Source organism: Canis aureus, chromosome 2, assembly GCF_053574225.1.
Source record: "Canis aureus isolate CA01 chromosome 2, VMU_Caureus_v.1.0, whole genome shotgun sequence".
NCBI lineage: Eukaryota > Metazoa > Chordata > Mammalia > Carnivora > Canidae > Canis > Canis aureus.
The window spans coordinates 86,286,602-86,299,526 of NC_135612.1; the positions used below are offsets into that span (position 1 = coordinate 86,286,602).

The window sequence follows — 12,925 nt, forward strand, 5'->3', positions numbered from 1 at the left end:
GCCACCTCCTGGCTAGAGTTGACACGTGAGAGCAAACATTTCCCCTTCCCTGATCTAGTCTAACCCTCTCATTTCAGATGAAAAAGAACCAAGGCTTGGGAAATGAGAGGGTACCGAAGGCTGCAGGGGCTGGTATTGGACTCAGGTGTTTCCACCTGTGCTGGGAACCGCAGTTCAGAGAAGAGAGGAATGGGAGGGGGGGGCGGTGAGGTCAGTTGGGGACTGGTTTCCAAAGAAAGATGGACTGGAGAAGACGGATTCAGAAGCCAGAAGAGTCTCCCCTGAGACTCCGAGGGGCAGCGGTGAAGTCGGCCTTCCTCCGAGACAGAACTGCTGCTGGACTTCAAGTGTGCAAGGACTATTCTTTGGATCTCTTCTCCCTCCCTTTTCAGTCTCAGCCAACAAATACGTGGTTCTCCACATTGTTCGATAGGGTTGGGGAGAATTTGTGATCTTGCTGGGAAACAGGCAAGTTTGACAAGTGTCCCAGCCCGCGTGGAGAAGTCATCTGGACAGCAGAGCATAATCCAGACTGCTTAATCGGTTCCCAGGAGGTGGGAAGGCATGGGCTCCTGTGAGAAATCAGGGTGCTGGGTGGGGGGGCAACCGACCTGGTCCCCTAGGAGGGAATGACACCCCTCCCCCCAGCCTCAGTTTCCCCAGCCCTTTGCTAGCCTCTGTAGGGAGGGTGGTGCTTGGGGGCTCTGACGGGAGGTTTCCTGGATGTGCTCCTGCTCCAAAAAGAAACCCTCAAAGCCAGGAAAAAAAAAAATACCTGGCAAGAGCAGAGCCTGGCTCTTCGAGTTTTTCATTTTAATTCTCTCTTCTCCACTCTAAGCATCAGCCTGAGGAGGAAAATGTGCAATTTTGAAAGTGCTTGGTACATTTGGGAGGAGGGGAGGAGGGGAGGAGGGATGCTGTGTTACAGGGAGCCAGGAGGGCTTCCAGGCACTCAGGCGCCAGCAAGTGGAGGGGCTGCGGCTTGACTCCGTGTGGGCCACCTCGCCCCACCCCTCCTCGTCCAGGCCCAGGCACCACAATGAAACAGTGAGACGGCACATTATCGGGTTGGAGCTCATGTCCCTCAGCATAGATGGAAGCCAGACTGAGCAACAGCGGGGCAGGCTTCTGGGGAGGCCTGCAGATCCTTTCAGCGCTTGCAAGAAGGATCAAATCTTACCATTTTACCTTCGGGTTAGGACATGATCTCTCCAGGCAGGAATTCCGGGAAGTGCTTATCCTCTCCCTGCCCGCCCCCCACTGTGATGGGCCACGGAGTGGCTTCGCTCCCCTTCTGCTTGTCGCTCCCTCTTGGAGAGGCTGGTGCTGGTCCTGCGTTTCGGCGGAGCACTTGTGCCACGGATGATGCTCTGCGACTGGAGAGGCCCACGGAGGCCTGGCACCCTGGAGAACCCCTCATGACAGGAAGGGCTGAGGGCCTCCCGTAGGGCCACCTTCGCACTCGGCTGAGGCCGGCTCCCGGCTCTGCCCGTAATTCTGATTCCTGGGCCACCAGGGCAGAGCGGACTCGGAGGGCTGGCCGGGACACAGAGGGGCAGCATGTGTCTCTTCCTGCAGGAACAGCCTATCTGCTAGGGAAAGGTGCCTCAAGAAATGGAATCTTCCCTGACTTGGGGACAGCAGCAGTTGCCTTGATGGAGGGAAAGGAAAGAAGTCCACCCTGAGACATCTGCTGCGGGGTCCCAGGAACCCTGAAAGTGTTCCCAGCTGGTCCTTGCAGTACGAAGGGAGACCTGGAGACCTGATGGCGTGTATTTCTTCCTGAGAGCCTCTTAGCAATATCCCAGCCTGTAGATCTAGTTCTCTTTGGGACACTTCTCCAGACTGCGTCCTTAAAGATTTCGGGGTTTTTTTCTATGTAAGATAGTAGCTGTGCCAGTGGAGAGCTTCAGGATTGGCTCCCACCAGACTTCTCTTCTGGGATGACACTCGGCAGAAATCAGAGGGCTCTTTCTGCTTAAAAAAAGCACCTTTGCCCACCACGACATCAGGAGTCCCAAAAATCCATCACCTATTTATTCAGATGTTCACCGGCTATTTATTAAGCACCTACTGTATGCCAAACTCTCTCCTACAGTCTTGGAAATGAAGTTCCCTAATGGGAAGACAGTATTGTAAGCAGACTGAGGGCTCAGAGGTATGGTCCGAGGTCTACCTGGTTCTCTGAAGGAGGATTCTTTAGGACCCTGTAGAGTTCTGTAGAGATGCAGAAATACCATTCTCTCTACAGAAATACCATTCTGTGTCTGCTGAATCTGAAACAGGGTAACATCACAAAGCTTTGGGGTCGCCGATCTGAGCCCCAGAGAGGTTTAGTGTCTTGGCTTTAGAAAAGGTCATGCTCAGAGTTGGACAGCTAAGGCTGAAGCACAGACTGGGACCACAGAACAGGGGGGTTTCGTTTTCGGCACTGCCGTTGCCACCAAGAGAATAACCAGGCCTGTGGACAGAAGTCTGGGATCAGATCCACTTGTTGTGCTCTCCTGACCCCTGGGCAACATCCCTTCATGTCCACGTGTTTTGTGTCTGTGTGTCTGTATTCACGATGCCCGTGTTTCAAAGCCATGCTTCCCTGCTCCTGGCTTCCAGAACTTGCCATGGCCCCAAGAGTAGAGGCATAACAGTCTTTCCCTCAACCCCTCTGTCCACTTGCAAGCTTCATACAGATAAAAGGGTTTGGCTGGAACGGGACTCTATGTTCTAACAATGTGGGGAAACCTGATACCACCTGCCTTATGACAGAGTCAGTACTCAGTCTAAATGACCACAGTGGATTAAACTGAAGGTAGTGTATATGGCAGTGCTGTCTACACTGTAACAGAATAATTTCAAAATATGTGTATTGAGCACTAACGAAGTGCTTAAATGCTTTCCCTGGATCAGTTCACTTCATCACCACCGCCCAACGAGGTGGGCGCTGCCCATTTTACAGATGAGGACTCTGAGGCCAGGTGGCTTGCAGGAGGTCAGCCCACTAGCAGGCGATGGAGTCCAGAACACAAACCCCATAGAGTGGCCCCAAAACCCATATTCTGAAACACTCTGCTGTGGTTAGGCCTGTTGTCATCTCACCCAGATCAAAGCCACTCAGTTTTGAGCCAGCCTAACAGGCTGCCCCGTAATGATGGCATTCGTGGGAGGCCACGTCCTGAGCAGACTCTCAGGACCCCCAGACTGGCCCTGGACCTCACTGCCTGGTCCTCACACTACAGAAGGAACCTGCTGGCCACCTCCCTTCCACAGCATTACCTATGATTAAAGAAAGTGACTTGTTCACGCAAACAGCCAGTCGATTGTGTGGGGCGAATATCACCACAAGTCAGCTGGTGACATAATATGTCCATTTCCCCCTTTTCCACAACAGGGAGCAAGGACACCATACTGTTCAGTGACCCCAGTCTTCCCACCATACAGAGGTCAAGATCCCCCCTGCTGAAGTTCATCGAGCAGCCCACTGAGAACAAAGCAAATTCCCAGGACGGTAAGTACACCTTGATTTCTCTGCCTCTGCCCGACCTGGGCCTGGCACGGAAGTGGGCTCGGTGGACGTCAGTTCTTCCCCTTGCTGCAGCTTTTCTGGCGCCGCGAGGTCATCCCTTGCATTTCCTCTTGTTGCCTACATGGTTTGTCTTGTTTGGGGGCTTCCAGCAGAAGAATGCAGGCCTCTGTCCTCAGCACAGTGGCACAGAGGTTGAGAGAAAGGGCTCCGGACTTGAACAGCTCAGGCTCATACTCCACCCCCCACATTGTGTTGGCACTGAGAATTTGGACTAGTGACTTCTGTCTGTCGCCTCGCCTCTGCGCTGGTGAGATGATGGAGCCACCCTTGGGGAGATCTTGGCACATTGCCGGGCACAGGGTGTGTGGTGTAGGAATCAGTCGAAACAAGATAAAAGCTTCTCCTCTACCAGACACACCTTCTGGAGGCAGAGTGTCTTGAAGGGGATCACAGGCCCATTGAGGGTGCTGGAGAAGCCCACAAGGGCAAGTCGCAGCTGTCTTCCCATGTGGCAATCTTGTTTCCCCAGCTAAACTATCTTTCCCATCTTTCTAAGTTTTCTTTTGTCATCTTTTGCTACCCTCAGTGTGATTGCCAGCTTCCGGTGTGGCCCCAAATGATCCCCTCTTCCTGGTGTTCATGCCCTTGTATATTTCTCTCCACGTTGTATCAGGATTCATCCATGTGACTAATAGGATACAGCATAAGTAATGGTATGTGACTTCGTAGGCCAGGTCATAAAACATATATAGGGTTTTTCTTGCTCTCTCTGTCTTGGGTCATTCCCTCCAAAGGAAGCTGGCTGTCATGTCTTGAGGATACCCAAGCAGTCGCACATGCCGTTCATGTGATCTGGAACTGAGGCCTTCTAGCCACCAGCCATATGGTGGAAGCAGATTCCCCAGCCCCGGTCAAGCATTCAGATGACAACAGCCCTCGTCAACATTTTAATGATAATTTCGTGAGTGACCACTAGTGAGAACCACCCGGATAAACTGCTCCCAGGCTCCTGAGTCTCCACCTGCTAAGTTTGGAAGTCATTTGTGGCACAGCAGTAGGTACCTAATATATCCAGCATGCAGGTGCCAAGGTTCTTTCCTTGATTTCTATATTTTTTCTCCATTTTCTCTTGCTCTGAGTCACGCCTGCAACCATCACCTCTATGAAAATATTCTCAAAATATTTCCCCCCCACTAGGTACCATCTGCAGACTTTCAGCCTCTTATTTCCCAAAGTGCAAACTTTACCACCTAAATATTCTTTGGACTTTTCAAGTATGACGTCACCAACTCTCCACATTTCCTCCCTTTTTCGTCACTCCCCCAGCTACCCAGCTACATCTGGAGTCACCATTGACCACTGTCAACTTTCCTTCCCCATCCACATCTGGTCTGGGGCCACTCTTTCTTCAGAGTTTCTCACACCTCCATTCCTACCACCTCTGGCTTTGGCTTAACCCTCTTGCTTTCCTCAACAGGAATTCAGTCCCAATTTCCCTGTCTTCTAGACTCTCCCTACTTCATTCCCGTCTTCCCTCTGCTTCTGTAGGATAAAGCTTCTGGAGAACTGCTCTCCAACATGTCTGTACCCTGCTTAGAAATCTCTAGTGGCCCCCAATTGTCTTCCTCTTAACATTGTAATCCTGCCACCTGGGCTGCCCTGTCTTTCTAACCTGATGATTTTCTGACCTAAAAACTGTGCTTTTATCAAACTGTACTAAGTAGTCGAATCCGTTGCTACCACTGTGTAACAAACCACCCCAACATGTAGAACTGGAAGCAGCTACCATGTATTATTTATCAGGAGTCTTTGGTTCAGGCGAGCAGTTCTGCTAATCTGAGCTGGGCTCGGCAAGGCTCACTCGTGCATCTGCACAGCTATGTTTTGAAGCTTGTCTCAATCACTCATAATAGTGCATAGAATGGTAAGAATAGGACAGGTCTAGGATTTCAACAGAGAGGATCCCCAAGCGTATGCAAGGAGAATTCTTAGAGAGAGTGCCCCTGACTCGGGTGGCTTTCACACTGGCCAGAAGGCAAGGCAGCTCTTTCCAGCCAGCAGCACGCGGCTGTTTACAAGTCTGGCCTGTAACACACCACGGCCCACCGTGCAGTCTGGAGCGTGCCTTGGCCGATGGTCATCCCGTGCCAGCACCCGATGTCCACATAGAGATCTGAAGCCCTCTGTCTGCTCTGAGCTTGCGGAGCCCCTGGGTGGGCCCAGGCCTGCTAAACTGAAATGCAACATGAGCCAGGCTTGATTTTCACAAGGGTAGCATAAGTAATGGCCTGATTCAAAATGATAGCTTCCAGAGTTCCATCATTAGCTCTCATTGTTCCAGGCCTGTCCTTCACCAATGCGGGTGGGAATAAGGAAGCATTTATGTAGCGGCTGTCAGCGTCTGGGATGGTCTCATCACCGCCGCATCTCTGATTAATTCCAAGTGAAAGAAGCTCCCACTTGGGAGGACAAAGCCCATCGGAGATCAGTTAACAAAAGAAGATGAATGTCCCCTTTGGGCCAATGTGGGAGGGTGACACATTTTTGGGAGACTAACAGTCTTTCTGCAAAGAGCTACTTTTTTCTTCATCTTTTAGAGAAGAATATTTTTTTGTTCTGTACTATTTGTGTCATAAAGCATTTATATCAGTTGATTGCCTCCTCATTATTGATATGTGTTTTGTTATTAATAAGTATTAATGACGCTAATTCTGTTTGCTAAAACAGCACAGGATAATTACAATGATTTTCTAATAATATTTCCCCAGGCGGAGCTAGCTCAAAAATCCTTCTTTAATGGAAATGGCAACACTATGTGTCCGTTCTCGAAGGAAAACCAGAACTCTCGCAGCTTAAGAGTTAACAGAATCACAGAGTTAAAGGAAGATTTTTGTTCCCCCAGCAAGTAGCAAAGGCCCTAGTTATACAGATCAACAGCTGTGGCATTTTCAGTAACTTTTCTTTGTCTCCTGAAAATGACTTGGGTGTACTTTTTAGATATCTTTCAGATAACGAAAGGGTGGAGAGGATTGATAAATCTTGCTGTTGACCCGTAATCTAATCCTGGATGGAGCCTAGCCCCTCTATCTTTATGGTCACGAGGCTCTGAAAATCCAGACTTCCTCAGGAAAAAAAAAAAATTTCCCGATAGGACCAAACAATAGAATTATGGCCTTGTCCACCTCCTGCTTTGCAGCTGTATTTTGACCTCTAAGGATGGCAGCAGTGTTGCTACCCTCCCTCCAACCCCCAAAAAAGGTTGAAAAGTTCTCCCTGGTAATCTCAGAGGTTTGCCATTTTAAAAAAGATTCATGAGTTTGGACATGAGCAGAATGTCATCTAAAGAAATGGCACAAGGCAAAGTACCAGCGACAAAAAGGCCCCGGTGTAATTTAGACCACCCTTCCTTAGATGTAAATTAAGGTAGAGAAGATTAACCTGACCCACAGTAAAAACAGCGCAAATGGTTTAGGGGTTAGGTTGTTACAGGTAAGGTTAATTAATTTTTCAGGGGCACCGGAATATACTATTAAGTGTCCTGGAAGAAGTAATTTCATAAGAGTAATTTCTAGAAGGAGTTTATTCATCTCACGTTGGTGAAAAATTTAACTGCAGAAAGGACCGTAATTTACCCATTCTTGCTCCTTGGTTGGAAACTTGCTCATTTTGACTTCGTGTTTCCCATAGCCCCTGTACAACCACCATAAAAATTTTCTTTTGTTAGTATGAAAATTATGTTACTGCTTTCCTGAGCTGCCCCGGATGTAGCTAAATGTGTGAGTTAGAAGTCTTTTTTTTTTTTTTTTTCCGAAAGTGCCATTGTAAGAACTTCTTCGGGTCACAAGCCAAATACAGCCTCGAACAAATACCATACGTTCAAGGGCTGCTTTCATTTATGTACGTGTGGCATCTCTATATCTGATACATTCGTTTGTTCACGCATTCATATATATGTCTGCAGGCCTGAGCATTTAATAAGCTATTTATTGAGTCCCCACTATATATAGAACATTGACAGAGCTTAAAAACTGATGGGGAAAAAAATAACAATAAATACAAAATAAAAACTGGTAAGGTACAGGTAAGGTCTTGTACTCCAGGTGATCTTTATAAGCCAAGTACACCTAAGTAACAACTAAAGGGGTGAAAGAGTAAAAAGGTACCACAGGGTTCCCCCGGAGGTCTAGACGTGGCTTTGTGGAGATTAGGGTGCTGTAGAGATGACATCTGCCCAGATTGAATCCCACGGGCTTTGGAGCGGAGGTGGCGATGGAGCCAGCCACCTGCCTGCATGACGGAGGCGACACCGCGGCATCATCCACGCAGGCAGAGGCCCAGGGGGCAGGGCTGGGGGGAGTGTGGGGCTACAAGGGCAGGAGTTGGGGTGTCAGTAGAAAGGTAGACGGAGGTTGAGTCATTCAAGGCCTAGAATGTCAGGCCAGGAGCTCAGACAGATTAGTGACTACACAAATAGATTTGTGCGTAAAGCTCTTGATGCTTCTTACGCTATAATGTGCACCCAGATCTCCTGGAACCTCGTTAAAGTGCAGATTCTGGGGGCGCCTGGGTGGCTCAGTGGTTGAGCATCTGCCTTTGGTTCAGGGTGTGACCCCAGGATCCTGGGATCGAGTCCCACATTGGGCTCCCTGCATGGAGCCTGCTTCTCTCTCTGCCTGTGTCTCTGCCTCTCTCTGTGTGTCTCTCATGAATAAATAAATTAAAATATTAAATAAAAAAATGCGGGCTCTGAACCAGGAGGTGTGGGGCAGGGCCTGAGATCCTACATGTCTAACAAGCTCCCAGGCCGTGGTGCCACCACTCTTCGCGGACCCCACTTGCAGTGGCAAAGTTTTAGGCGAGGTCCCTCCCCAGGCCTTTTGGATCAGAGTGGGGGCGGGGAGACGAGAAGCAAAGAAACCCATTAGGAATGAACGTACATTATTCTGGCTGAACCGATCTGGTTATTTTCTAAAAAAAAAAAAAAAAAAAAAATCAAGGCTCGCGTCACTTGCACATTTGTATGTTCGTGGGTTTCACTGTAATACGAGCAACGGCGTCAGTTTCAGGTACAGGAAAGTTCCCAAAGTCAGTGAGCTCCTGGGACAGTAAGACGCCGCTGCCCGTCACTACAGCAGGCGGGAGACAGGATACAGTAGACCTGGTCAAACTTCTGTCCCTGGGGCTTTGTCTGTGGACGTTGAAAAGGCTAAAGAGAAAGAAAATGGCTTTTTTTTTTGGAACGGAGGAGGCAAATTTGTACCAGAAGGACCAGAGGTGTGGGGCCCGGGGTGTGGGGACAGTGGTCAAGGTTGAGTCGCCCCTCCCGCCCCCTGTGATTCCAGTGTGCCAAGCATCGCACCCACCACTTCCGTCTCCCACCACCCTTTCCTGCATCCCTTCATCTCAGTCCCATTTCAGGCCTAACAGTGCATCGAAGCTCACTAACATTTCATTTCTTCTGGAGTTTCTCAGAGTTTTTAACTCTGGGGTTCAGCACTTGTAAATGCTTGATTAGGTTAATAAAGCCTCACGACCACATGCAGTCACTTAATTAAATAAATCGATGCTCAAAACACACACTGTTCTTACTAACAGATACCTTTATGCACCATCTGCACAGTTAAAATGGAACACGCGTAGAATAATATTGTCACATAGGCTGCCTTTTAATTCAAACTTTTTAGATCTGAGCGACTTTTTAGGCTGCAAGTAATTAGCCTTACACACTTTTGAACGCCGAGCCTTTCTAAATGATATAAATAATCCTCAAAAATTCATACAGATCCTACAACTAGTCACCACATTGCTGTCGCCCGCCAAGGTGTAGGTTTATGAACCATCAGGAGTGGTTTGCACTTGCTTTCTGAATGCTCACCTGTCCATTGGCTGAGGTGGTGTTAAGTCAAATCCAGCTGAAATTTTGGGGAAATACACCTCGTGACTTATATAGAGAGGCCTTAGAAATCCAGCCGTGACCGGGGAGGGTCTGCCTTGAGAAAGGAGAGGCAGAGGCAGGTGCAAGAAGCCGTGAGTGTCTTCATCAGCCGAGGCGCCTCTAACAAGAGACTATCAGGGGAGCCTCGTGAACAGCAGATATTTATTTCCCGCAGTTCTAGAGGCTGGGAAGTCCAAGATCAGGGTGCTGCTGGCAGGTTCAGTGTCTGGTGAGGGTCCTCTCTACCAGACTTGCCGACAACCATGTGCTGTGTCCTCAGCGGCAGAGAGAGAGACAGAGAGACAGAGAGAGACAGAGGGAGAGAACAAGAACTCTGGTGTCTCTTCCCCTTCTAAAGGGCACTAATCCCATGATGGGGCCTTCACCCTCATGAGTACATTTAAACTGAATCACCTCCCAGAGGCCACACCTCCTAATACCATCACTTTCAGGTTTGGGGTTTCCACGTTCAAATTTGGGTGGTGGAGAGGTTGCTTTCGATTCATGGCCCAGGGGGCATAAGTACTACCCGGCGGTTGATGGGTAGGAAAAGAGAGAACAGTAATACAAGGTGTGAAGCCCAAATCGCCATGAACCCAGTCCTGGCATGGCAGGCCCCAGGACACCTACTGGGGGAGGCTGTAGGGGGAGGAGGTTTCCAGATCATCCAGGTCGGGGAATCCAGTTGGCAGCCAGAAACCCGGAGGTGCATCGCCGGCAGAAAGGGGTCAGAGCCACAGACACAGATTTGGGGGCCGAATTGAGGTCATGAGACGGCCAGGGAGTGAGAGTGAATGAAGACAAGGGAAACGCACGGCACATGGCTGAGGGGGGCCCACTCTGAGGGGCCAGACGGAGATCTGGAACCCAGGAGGCATCCAGAGTAGGCTAAATAATGGCCCCTAAAGATCTCAGGTCCTAATTCCTGAAACCTGTAAATGTGGCCTTTGATGGGTGAAAGTACGTGCCGACATGATTGATTTACTTTGAGACAGAAGATTATTCTGGATTAGCTGGAGAGATTATTCCGGATTAGCCAGCTGGATCCTAAATGGACTCCTACGCCTCCTTGTAAGAGGGAGGCAGACGGAGATTTGGCAGACACAGAAGAGAGAAGGCAGTGTGACCACGCGGCAGGGATGGTTGGAGGGATGCTGTTGCAAGCCACGGAGCGCTGGCAGCCACTAGAAGCTGAAGAGGCAGGGAACACATCTTCCCTCTAGAGCCTCCAAGGGCTTGTGGCTTTGGTGCTGGCCCAGCGAAAGCCATTTTGGACCTCTGACCTCCAGAACCATAAGAGAATAAATGCGTGTTCTTTGAAGCTGCTGAATCCATGGTAATTTGTTCCAGCAGCTACGGGAAATGACTACAGCATCCTTACCGAGCTAGGTTGAGGGAGAAACAGAAGGATACAGTGTTTGGGGAACAAAAGGGAGAGAAGCTCGAGAGGTGGATGTAGCCCTTAGAAACATGCTACAGAGGAGACAGGAGGGCACGGAGCGGAGCGTTGGATGTGGTGACAGCGCTGGCTGGTAGGAAGGACGCAGCCCAGATGGAAGGATCTGAGCTGTGAATCAGCGCCGGGCAACGGAAGCCGTGGATGTAGGCTCGTAGGTCTACAGCGTAGTGCGGAAAAGGAAAGCCGAGACCGTAACTGGTGATAAAATCTTGCGGGTTGCATATCTTACCTTTTTAAATTAATAATACAAGCACATGTTTATTTTTTTAAAGATTTTTATTTATTCATGAGAGACAGAGGCAGAGACGTAGGCAGAGCAAGAAGCAGGCTCCCTTCGGGGACCCCGATGCAGGACTCCATCCCAGGACCCCGGGGTCACACCCTGGGCTAAAGGCAGACACTCAACCACGGAGCCACTCAGGCATCCCACAAGCACATGTTTAAAACATAAATGACACAGAGGGGCAAATGGGTGGCTCAACTGGCTACACATCCGACTCTTGATCTCAGCTCAGGTGTTAATCTCAAGGTCTTGAGTTCAAGCTCTGCATTCAGCTCCGTGCTCAGCGTGGAGCCTACGTAAATAAATAAATAAATAAATAAATAAATAAATAAATAAATAAATAAATAAAGGAATGAATGAATGAATGAGTGAGTGAAATGTAAATGACACAGAAAGATATAAAATTAAATTTAAAGTCTTCGTCCACGCTTGTTTTCTGTCCTGACCCTCAGCTTGCCCCCTAGACACAACTTACAAGTTTTAGTGTACACCACCAACAAAATTTTTACGACTCTGCGAATATAAACAGAATCTGAGGGGCACTCAGATTCTCTCTAGGTTTCTGCTACAAAAAAAGTAATGTCCTGGGGCACCTGGGTGGCGCTGTCAGTTAAGCATCCGACTCTTGGTTTTGCCTCAGGTCGTGATCTCGTGGGTGGTGAGATCGAGCCCTGAGTTGGGCTCCGCACTCAGTGGGGAGTCTGCTTGAAGATTCTCTCCCTCTGCTCCTCCCTCCTCTCTCTCTGTCTCTCTCTCAAATGAATAAATAAATAAATCTTAAAAAAACAAAAATAAAACCACGATGCCATAGTGAGCATCTAGGTACGTATATCTTGAAATATTTGGGCCAACATCCACAGGTAGATTCCTAATCATGAAAACGCTGATTCAAAGGGTAAACGTCGTTAGGATTGCGACAGAGGCTGCCTACATGCCCTGTCCCAGCGTTTTGCTCATTTGTATTCTCCTCTGTAATGTATGATCGTACCTGTTTCCCCACATCCTCAGCAACACTGAGCTTTAGCAAACCTTTTAATTTTTCCAGTCCAGTAGATGAAAAATTGCATCTCTTTGCAATTTTGGTATCTTTAGTTAGCTCGATGTCGTCGTTTCTCATGTTTGCCCTCCATTTGTATTTCCTTGCGGACCGCTTGTTTTCGTTCGGTGCTTAAATATTTGTTGAACACTGTGGTGCATTCAAATGAACCAACTCCGCAGACAGTAACATAGATCAATCTCATACACCTAGAGCAACACAGACGCGAACCAGGATATACAGTACGGTCCTCGTGCACCGACTCCAAGGACCGTGCAAAACTCATCTTTTGGTGTCTCGTGCAGGCTAGTGGTCACTCTTGGCAGTAGAACAGCTGGGAAGGAACCTAGGGGAGGAGACTGGGAAGTGGCTGTAGGGGGTTGGTGATATTTCACCCCTTGTCCTGGTTGCTGGTTCCATGGGTGTGTCCCCAGTGCGCAAATTCAGTGAGGGGTAGACTTAACGATGGGCACACTTTTATGTATGTTATCCAAAAAAGGAAAGTGAGGAACTTTTTATCAACATTCTTGAATGCTTAGAATATGCCAAGCACTATGAACAAGTCAGGTGAGCCCCCCACCCCCCACCCCACTGCTTACATTCTGGAATAAGATAAACATGTAAAATGCTGAGCACCGAGCCTGGCACAGAAAAGCACTAAACCACGTCAGCTGGCATGATTCACTTTAGGG

At 48.9% G+C, this 12,925-nt stretch overlaps 1 protein-coding gene across 2 annotated transcripts in view; it reads left to right on the plus strand.

Moving 5' to 3' along the window:
* The window catches only part of CCDC149 (coiled-coil domain containing 149), a 103,060-nt gene that overhangs the window by 85,836 nt on the left and 4,299 nt on the right, over window positions 1-12,925 (plus strand). For both annotated transcript variants that reach the window (XM_077880865.1, XM_077880875.1), the window contains one exon: window positions 3,386-3,502. In XM_077880865.1, the coding sequence (XP_077736991.1) occupies window positions 3,386-3,502 (117 nt within the window). The remainder of the gene's footprint in view (window positions 1-3,385; window positions 3,503-12,925) is intronic.